Source organism: Zootoca vivipara, chromosome 6 (genome assembly GCF_963506605.1).
Source record: "Zootoca vivipara chromosome 6, rZooViv1.1, whole genome shotgun sequence".
Taxonomy (NCBI): Eukaryota; Metazoa; Chordata; class Lepidosauria; order Squamata; family Lacertidae; genus Zootoca; species Zootoca vivipara.
In genome coordinates, this window is record NC_083281.1 from 85,900,725 (window position 1) to 85,910,974 (window position 10,250).

Here is a 10,250-nt window from a genome sequence, read left to right on the forward strand (position 1 = left end):
TTAAAAGATGCCTGCTTCTTGGGAGAAAAGTGATGACAAACCTAGATAGCATCTTAAAAAGCAGAGACATCACCTTGCCTACAAAGGTCCGTATAGTTAAAGCTATGGTTTTCCCAGTAGTGATGTATGGAAGTGAGAGCTGGACCATAAAGAAGGCTGGTTGCCGAAGAATTGATGCTTTTGAATTATGGTGCTGGAGGAGACTCTTGAGAGTCCCATGGACTGCAAGAAGATCAAACCTATCAATTCTTAAGGAAATCAGCCCTGAGTGCTCACTGGAAGGACACATCCTGAAGCTGAGGCTCCAATACTTTGGCCACCTCATGAGAAGAGAAGACTCCCTGGATGTTGGGAAAGATGGAGGGCACAAGGTGATGGGGGACGACAGAGGATGAGATGGTTGGACAGTGTTCTCGAAGCTACCAACATGAGTTTGACCAAACCGCGGGAGGCAGTGGAAGACATGAGTGCCTGGCATGCTCTGGTCCATGGGGTCATGAAGAGTCGGACACGGCTAAACAACTAAACAACAACAACAACAATATCTCCTCTCACAGTCTCCTCTTTTCCAGGCTAAACACACCCAGCGCCTTCAATTGCTCCTCATATGGCTTTCCCCCCCAGACCCTTGATCATCTCGGTCACCCTCCTCTGCACACATTCCATCTTGTCAACATCCTCCTTCAATTGTGGTGTTCTCTAGATGTTCTCCAACCAAGGCTAAACATACCCAACTTCTGCATCCGTTCATTCAAAGGCTTGATTTCCAGACTCGTCATCATCTTGATCGCCCTCCTCTGCACATATTCGACAAATTCATGGAGGAAGACCAGGTTGCCAATGGCTACCATCCAGCACTGCTATTTTCTCCCTCCACTGATGGAGGCAGCATGCCTCTGAACGCCACTTGCTGTGAATTACAGGAAGGAAGATGTTGTCCCACCCAGGTCTTGCGTTCGGACTTCCCACTAGGACATCTGCAAGAACAGGAAGTTGGGCTAGATATTTTAAACCAGGAGGGAGCTAACCTGTAGCCCTCCAGATGTTGTTGGGCCCAGTGCCCACTGTTCTTCACCATCATCCAGCAACATCTGGAGGGTCGCAGGCTCTTCATCCCTGAACCGGACCATCACTTACCTTTACTGCCCCTCCAGCTACCTCCATCACAATGCTGTGCACCCCTGCATTCAAAAAAGGCAGAGTTCTGATGGAGGCAGCTAGGGAGGCAGGGAAGGTGAGTGATGGTCTGGGATGGGGAAAGCCGTGGACATTCTTGGACCTTCAGGGTTGGGGATGATGATCACCTGTGATCCTTACCCCTGTTCTGTGGTCTTGGATCTAATGAGTTTTGCAGTGGGTGGGTGCCATGTGCATTTTTATTATAAAATTTGCAAACATATAGCCATTGTTGAACTATAATAATGAATCCCATCCACGATCTTCAATTTCAAGTAAAGTGTTTGCTTTTTTTGGCTTCTGGGGAAAAAAACAGAACCTTTCTAATAAACAATGAAAGGTCACCGGTTCTCATTAAAACAGGTTCTGCTTTCTGGCGCAAGTCAATTTAGCTAAAATAAGCAGATTCACATGTGCATCTGTGTTTTCCCCCATTTTCCTTTTGCAGATCTTTTTCTGCCCCCCCCCCCCGGTCAAAATCATATCATTCCCTCGCTCCACTAATTGCATTAAGATAGCAGTTCTTGATAATTCCTAATTAAATTCATTGTATGAATCAGTGAAATGAAACACCGTTAAGACCCAAACATACAACCGTCTCTGCGATTCCGAGAATAGAATTTGTGCCGTTAGACCAATATTGCCGAATTAATTGTTCCGGCCCGCCTTTATTTATTTGCTTTATGAATGCCTTCCCGTGAAATGTCCCAAAGTGATTAGCCATAAAACAGCAGCAATAAAAACAGATATAAATACCATTTCCAGTCCAACGCGAAGAAAACCTAGGCTAGAAATCTCCACTTAAAAGGTTTGCTGATGGAAGAGTACTGCTTTCTGCCTTCCTAATTATTCAGGAATCTTCTTTGGGTGGGGATCTGCTGTTTGGTGGTGAGGCAGAGATAGACCAGTTTGATCCTCATCTATATTTCCCTTTCATTACGGGTGGGGAAGAATTAAATTTGGCTTGCCTTTATGGGTGAACCTATCAGCCCCTAAGTTGTGAAACTGTCTTTGCACCGAGGACCACAATATACAGTTTCTGGTGAATGCTGAACCTCTTCCCCCCCAGCTTTCGACAGTCAAGATGTATATTTTTAGCACTCACCTTATTTCTGTGATTGTAAGTTGTTTTAAAGTGATTTTGGCACCGTGCCGCAATGTTGCGTTTTAACGTCGCAACCTGTCCTGGGAACCTAGGGTGAAGGGCAAGTGATTAGAAAGTTATTATTATATATTATTATGTCCCATTATCATTTTCTGAAACAATATGTTGTGGAAGAAAATCAAACCTTTGCACTACGATTAGGGTAATGGTCTGTCTATTAAGACAAAGCAATTGCATTGGAGAAGACCCCCCCCCCATAAGCCAGACTCTCTTCTGAACTAATCAATATGCGTTCCTGCTTATTGACGGAGCTGACAGCTTTTTATATGGGTGACAGAAGTTGTCGCAACCCGGTTAATAAGAAACTAGCCTTACAGGAGAAGCGCAGGGAAAAAACAGCATTGCTGAAATCAAACATTGCATCCTTCGTCCAGTCTTTCATCTTCTCTCCCACTTTCAGGCCAACTTTTTCCTTATGCTCTAAGAGAGATGTGGCCTTATGAATATAAGATCTGAACAGGCTGAAGCCCATTACAGGCCCAGGGTCCTGCAGACCCCAGAGCCAGACATGGGGCTTGCGCACTGTGAACCAAAATGCAGGGATCCTTCGAGATCTGCTCTTCTCCGAATTTTGCAGTGAAGTTCTCCCGCCAAGTCATGTGTCCAGAAATGCAGGGGTGCAAAGTGTGCATGTAAATTGTGCATGTTACGGTAGTGACATACACAAAAGGCAAGTTCTGTTAGGGGAAATCACTTTGCAAAAGGTAATAATAAGCAGATTGTATCTTAGGCAAAATTGCAAACTGTTAGGTGAAATTTGCACTAAAAGCTCATGAATTTGCTTGAGGGCTCTCTCTCTCTCTCTCTCTCTCTCTCTTTGTGTATAATATCTCAAACTGACATGCAACTGGGGAGAACTGAGTTTAAGATTTGAAAAAGGGGAGACAGAAATTGACCGAGGAACTGGAATATTTTAAATTTTGGCACATAATTTTTTATTGATTTTCACAATTTTTCTTAAATTTCAATCTATGTTTTTCTTGCCTCCATGATGTTCCTATTCCCTCCCATACCCGCGGCTTTATATAACATACTTTTATTGAATACAATTATCCTCCATTTCGCTTACTGTTTTCATTCAGCTGCTCGTAATTCAAACCGTGCCCCGTGTTTTCATTTGAAAATGAGATTGAGGAACCCAGAATATTGACAGATTTTGCCATCCCTGCTGGGGAGATGGGCTGCTGGACTTGTTGCTGAATAGGAACCACCCCCTCTTAACTCACAAACCCCCTCTCTTGTGCGATCACTTCTCCTCCGCTTCACCTGTTCCAGGGTGGGATCCATGCCTGGCCTCCCTCCCGTTCATCGTCACTTCTGTTGCTAACCAGAGAGACAGGGGAACTAATCTGCCTTGACACTCAAAACATGTTAATTTGCAGCAGTGCGTTAACCAATTTATTGTCCCCTTGGAGTGGAAAGCAATGCAGAGCTCATCTCCTTTGGCAAGGAAGGGGCACCCATGCCATAGAAGGGGCAAATTGGTCCATTTATTGTTCTATCAGGCCACATTCGCACCATTATTTAAAGCACTACAATACCACTTTAAACAGTATGGGCTTCCCCCAAAGAATCCTGGGAACTGTAGCTTGTCAAGGGTGCTGAGAGTTGTAAGGAGACCTCTATAGTCCCCTTGCGGAAGTATAATTCCCAGAGATCCCTGGGAAGAGGCATTCACTGTTCATCTACTCTGGGAATTGTAGCCCTGGGAGTGGAAGAGGGGTCTTCTTCTTCTTCTTCTTCTTCTTCTTCTTCTTCTTCTTCTTCTTCCTCTTCCTCTTCCTCTTCCTCTTCCTCTTCTTCTTCTTCTTCTTCTTCTTCCTTAAATATTATTTATGCTTTTCAGGTTTATACATTTCACTAATTTTACAACCATTTTTAACATTTCAAAACTTGACTCCCTTCCCCCTCTTTCTGCGGTTCCTTAAATTTATGTTTAATATCTTCTGCATATCCAAATTAACCTAATTTGCTCATTTATTCCTCTGCTTCAAATATATGCTCTTATAAAACCACAGGTTATTACAGCAATCTTGCCAACATTCTTATCTGCAATTTATCTGTAAATACTCAATAAACCATTTCCATTTTTTAAAAAATAAAAAGTTTGTTATCTTGATTTCTTATTCTTCTGGTGAGTTTTGCCATTTCTGCATATTACATAAGTTTTTGTATCCATTCTTCCTTTGCTGGGACTTCTGCTTCTTTTCATTTTGGGGCGAGTAACATTCTTGCCGCTGTACCATAGCAGCATACATGAATAAGTTCCTAAACAGTTTAAAGGGGGCTTCTAACATATATCAGCTCACAGTAATGAGATTAATTTATGTCGGGATATTTTGGTTGACTTGCCATTGGGGAAAGGGCTCAGCGGTAGAACACCTGTTTGGCATGTAGAAGGTCCTAGGCTCAGTCCCCGGCATCATCTACAGGTAGGGCTGACTTCTGCCAGTCTGTGATGACAATATTGAATTTGATGTACAATTGGCTTTCTTGTTCCTGTCTCCTGTTGCTTCATTCTGCTTGCTGGCGGGTGTCCCCCGTGGCTATAGAAGTCCCAGGATGAATGGTTGAGGTATTTTCTGGCTAATCTACCTTTACAGGCTGAAAACGGCCAACGGCTTCTGCTGCTCCAGTTATTCTGCCTTTCCCTTTCTTCCCACAGGCCAGAAGAATGTCCGCGTCACCAGCCTTCTGATTTGCCAGGGCCTTCTCTGGGTTGGCACCGACCAAGGCATCTTGGTCCTTTTGCCTGTGCCCAGGCTGGAGGGGATCCCCAAGATCACAGGTGGGTCTCCTTCTGTTGCAGTGAGGATGGGGAATCATCTGTGGGCTTCCAGATGTGTCAGGGCTCAGAATCCCACCTGCCCCTGCCAGGATAATGGGAGGTGGAGTCCAATCCCAGAGCCACAGGTCCTCCGTGCCTGCATTAGAATAAGTCAGAGTTGCAGTAGGGGTAGCTAAGGCAAGCACGTCTCTCAAGGTGCTGTTAGACTCCAGCTCCTGGCTGCCCCAGACAGCAAGGCAAATAAGCCCCAGAGTCTACTGCCTTCAATTAATTTAAATGGGTCTACACTAAGTAGGATTTAGATGGCTACCATCCCATCATTTTATTGCTCAGATTTTTGGGGGGTGGGGGTGTCTCCATGTGGCCAAGTCACACGAAGCATCTTGTTGGAGGGGAAGCGGAAATTTGATTTTTTGCTTTCGGAGCTGGGTTGGGAGAGTTGCATTTGCTTCTGCTCCCCCCCCCACCCTCTCATTTTATTTATTGATTTGTTGCATTTATATAATCCTGCATTTTCCTCCCAATGAGCTCAAAGTAGCATGTGCATGGTTCTTCTTCCCCTCCTCCTTTTATCCCCGCAACAACTTTGTGAGGTAGGCTAGGCTGGGAGATGTAGGGATTGGCCCAAGGTCACCCAGTGAGCTTCCTGGCTGAGTGGGGGGGCAGATTTGAACCCTGGTCTGTCCCAGGTCCAAGCCCAGTGTTCCCCAAACTTTGGGTCTCCAGCTGTTTTTGGACTACAACTCCCATCGCCCCTAGCTAGCAAGACCAGTGGTCGGGGATTATGGGAATTGTAGTCTGAAAAAACAACTGGAGACCCAAGTTTGGGAAACACTGTCCTAGCCCGACGCTCTAACCACTACACCACCACTGCCCTTCTTAAAACAAATTTCTGCTATCTATGAAGCTGTTTTCTGTGTTCCTAAAAGGGCTCATGCATTTCTCTCTCCACTGCTCAGGGAAAGGCATGGTCTCCCTAAACGGTCACTGTGGCCCGGTGGAATTCCTGGCTGTTGCCCTCAGCACCCTGGCCCCAGACATCCTCAAGAGCGACAAGGAGGAGGACCCGCTGGCGGATCCCGTATCTGCCAAGGATGAGAAGCCGGACAGCAAACCGGCAGATCTGGCTTCCCAGAACAGCCCTCCGATGAGGGAGCTCCGGAAAAAGGGCATTCTCCTGCAGTACCGCCTCCGTTCCACTTCTCACCTCCCTGGGCAGCTGCTCTCGATGCGAGAGGCACCCTCCACCGCTGGCGGGAATGCCCCGGAGCACACCGAGGAGGATGGCTCCGTCTACGAGATGGCCGACGACCCGGACATTTGGGTCCACAACCGGCCGTGCGCCCGCGATGCTCACCGCAAGGAGATCTCCTCCCTAGCTGTGGTTTCTGGCGGGAGAGGCTACCGGAACTTCAACTCCAACGGCAAGCCTCCAGCCAGCAGTGAGACAGACAGCACCTTGTTGATATGGCAGGTCCCACTGATGCTATAACCCCGGCCCCCTCTCATTGGCCGTCCGGCCGTCCCTCCCACAATGCCTTGCTTTAGGACACCTTGCAATGGTGTGTTGAGCTCGCCAGAGGTGGTGGCTGCATTCCCCTCATCCCGATGGACTCTTCCCACCCACCCCCTTAAATCTTTTTGGAAAAAACATCTTGATTAAAAGAGGCTTCAGATTCCTCCTCTACTTTCCCCTCTCTCTCTTTGTCGCGATTGGAACACGCTTCAAGTCTCCCTCTTTGTTTGGAACACACACAAACGGCATGATCACATCGCACGTGGGGGTTTGGTCACTGGCGGAGGAAGAGGAGTGCGGGGGGAGCGCACCGCCCCCGGCAGCGCGATCCCGGCAGGGTGCCATCGTGGTTGCCCCCCGCCCACGCTGGGTGCCACGCCCCTGCAGGCAGCACATTATGCCCCCAGGACATGCCCCGCCCTCGTGTGCTCTCCGCCACTGGGTTTGGTTCTGAGATTTCTGCATATACACAAAAACCGTATGCTCAAACCGCCCCCAGCTTTCTGAGTCCTTCCCTTGCCAGAGCGCCAAGTGGGCTGGCTCCGGGATGCTCTCGCAAGACTTTGTGGGGTCGTCCGAGTTCCTGTGGGATCTCACGCAAGTATCCCCAGGTTTCCGGAGCTGGAAGGCAGAGAGCTTAAAAGCTCTTTTTGCACTGAGGAACCCAAGCAGACCTGGAGCAAATAGAGCTTGCAAGGTCTCTGCCTTGCTTGGGGAGACCATGCCAAAATGGTGTGCCTATTCTGGGGTGCTCTTGCGAGTTCTTTCAGGGACTGTGCGACTTCTTGGGAGAGCTTTGCTAGACTTCTTCTGGAGACGGCACCCTGAGAGGGCCTTGAACAGTGCAGAAGGAGCTTTTAAATCCCCGGCCTTGTCTGTATTTATCTTGTGGGATTTCAGCCAACTGGACTTCATTGGTTGAAATTGTGCAAGTTAAATATGTTTGAGGTGTGATCACACTGTACGAAATAGAGAGATTTGTGTTTTTTTGCATTTCAAGGGGTTGTGTTTCCGCACTATTCCGACTTGGAGCACACCCACTGAAAAAAAAAGACCTTCACTTCAGTGGGTCTACTCTGAGTAGGAGACAACTCCAGACCTCTTATGTGCAGCCGTTTCCCATACTTACAAAACGAGCTTGCGGTTTTAAAAAAAGAACTTTCCAGATGGCATAGGAATTGGCGCCCTCCTTGCAGGCTTTGGAGGCGGGCCAAAATTACCCCCACTCCACCCACTGAATCCTCTTCTCTCTCTGCACCCCCCCCCCGGATCCCCAGAAAGTGGCATGAGGGTTTGTGTATCCATGTGTGAATATATATATGTAATATTAAAAGCCATGTACATTATTATGTTGTATAAATAAAATCTGTATATAGCGTGGGGGCATCTCGGGATGCTGGAATAAAGGTGTTTGGAAAAACGAGAGATCAACTGTGCCGGAAGCTTTGACATCTCCTTGACAGCTGGTGTGTCTGTTCCCACCTGGCTCGGATTAGAATCCCGCCAGCTAAGCAAAGCGTTTTGTCGTACGATGAGATGCGGAGACATTTCTCAAGCAACGCTGGAGGTGCCCAGTGGCTGGGCGCCCCTTGGGATAAGAGATGAGCTGGAAGAAGTGAAACTCGATTTTGTGGGATGCCTAGAGGGTGGTGCAAGCTTGCCTGACCTCACAGGTGGCAAACCTTGCCCCTCTCTCAGGGTGGTCCAACTTTTCATGCCATGGGCTACAAAAGTACTTCCGCACAGAACCCATGGGCCGCACGCTGCCTTGTCACATGGGGCACGTGGAAAGGATGCCAAAATTTGAGGACACCCCCCCCCCAGCAATTGCACTGCCTTTCCAATGCCCAGCGTTTCACTTACCCAACTTTGGGAAGGCGAGGAAGTTAAGGGCAATAGTGGCAAGTGGTGGCAGAAGTTAAGGGCAGTGAAGGCAAGTGATGGAGGAAGGGAAGGGAAGTGAACGCAAATGATGGGAGGAAATTGGGGCAGTAAAGGCAGGTAGTGGAGGAAATTAAGGGCAATGAAGGCAAGTGATGGAGGAAGTTAAGGGCAGGAAAGGGGAGTGATGGTCCAGTTCAGGAACGGGAAAGCTGTGGCTCCTGACTCCCAGCAGCACAGTTTATGGTCCAGAATTATCAGAATCTTAGTCTAGCAACATCTGGGGAGCCCAAGGACAGCTGCCCCTGAACCCCCTCCCCCCCGAAAGACAGGGAGGACAAAGAGGATATGGAGGGCTGCTAGCAGTCATCTTTACTGTCATTGTTTGTGTCCTCTGGGACGGACATCATATGTGTGTGCCTGGAGCTTCTCGGTGTGCAAAACAGCCGGGGAAATCGTATTTTAAGAGCTGCGGTGTAAAGCTCCCTGGGTTTCTTGTGGGAGTTTCAGTGTGCATCTGTAGATGTTTACTCAGAAGTAAGCCCCGCTGAGCCGACTCCCTCAGAGGTGTGTTTGGAATTGGAACCGCAATGCATAAAATCTGCATAAATTTGCACAGGTGGTAGGAAAATGATCCATTCTTTAAGAAGAGAGGGGGGCTTTCTTTCTCCGCTGCAGGTAAAACAGGTGTCCTTTTGGGGGGTATGGCAGTTCTCTCTTCTCTTGCACACAGGAGGGGAGCTTTCCTACTGAAGCTGGCTTTTGCACACGGCTAGCTTTTTAATGGAATAATTTGTAATGGAAAGGTATCTTAAAAGAAACAAAGAAAGACCCAAATTAACTGACTAAATGCCGTGGCCCATTTGTTGTTGTGTTTGTCTTCGGTAAAGGTAAAGGGACCCCTGACCGTTAAGTCCAGTCGCAAATGACTCTGGGGTTGCGGCTCTCATCTCACTTTACTGGCCGAGGGAGCCGGTGTTTGTCTGCAGACAGCTTCTGGGTCATGTGGCCAGCATGACTAAGCTGCTTCTGGAGAACCAGAGCAGCGCACGGAAACGCTGTTTACCTTCCCGCCGGAGAGGTACCTATTTATCTACTTGCACTTTGACGTGCTTTTGAACTGCTAGGTTGGCAGGAGCAGGGACTGAGCAACGGGCGCTCACCCTGTCACAGGGATTTGATCCGACGACCTTCTGATTGGCAAGCCCTAGGCTCTGCGGTTTAGACCACAGCGTCACCAGTGTCTTACCTTATAGTATTTCAATCTACCCTAACCTCTTTGGCTAAAATGGGTCTCGAGGTGCCTTAGGCAAATAATAGACTCATAGAAGGTAAAAGGGTAAAGGTAAAGGACCCCTGGATGGTTAGGTCCAGTCAAAGGTGACTATGGGGTTGTGGCACTCATCTCGCTTTCAGGCTGAGGGAGCCGGTGTTTGTCCACAGACAGCTTTCCGGGTCTTGTGGCCAGCAGGACTAAACCGCTTCTGGCACAACAGAACACTGTGACGAAATTCAGAGTGCATGGAAACACCGTTTACTCTCCCGCCGCAGTGGTCCATATTCATCTACTTGCTGTGGTGTGCTTTCGAACTGCTAGGTTGGCAAGAGCTGGGAAGAGCAACTGGAGCCCACCTTGTTGTGGGGATTTGGACCACAGTGGTTTAGACCAGTGCTCCCCAACCTTTTTATTGCCGCGGACCAGTCAATGTTTGATAATTTTACTG

The 10,250-nt window shown here is 48.1% G+C and overlaps 1 protein-coding gene across 10 annotated transcripts in view; it reads left to right on the forward strand.

The window, feature by feature from the left end:
- ARHGEF10L (Rho guanine nucleotide exchange factor 10 like) overlaps window positions 1-9,385 on the forward strand; it is a 126,496-nt gene extending 117,111 nt beyond the window's left edge. For 5 of the 10 annotated variants that reach the window (XM_035121223.2, XM_035121222.2, XM_035121224.2 and 2 more), the window contains 2 exons: window positions 5,007-5,129; window positions 6,089-9,382. In XM_035121223.2, the coding sequence (XP_034977114.2) occupies window positions 5,007-5,129; window positions 6,089-6,621 (656 nt within the window). In that variant the 3' untranslated portion in view covers window positions 6,622-9,382. Of the gene's footprint in view, window positions 1-5,006; window positions 5,130-6,088 lie in introns of all 10 variants that reach the window. The other 5 variants (XM_035121229.2, XM_035121230.2, XM_035121234.2 and 2 more) reach the window with 3 other exon arrangements.
- Window positions 9,386-10,250: the final 865 nt, after the last annotated feature.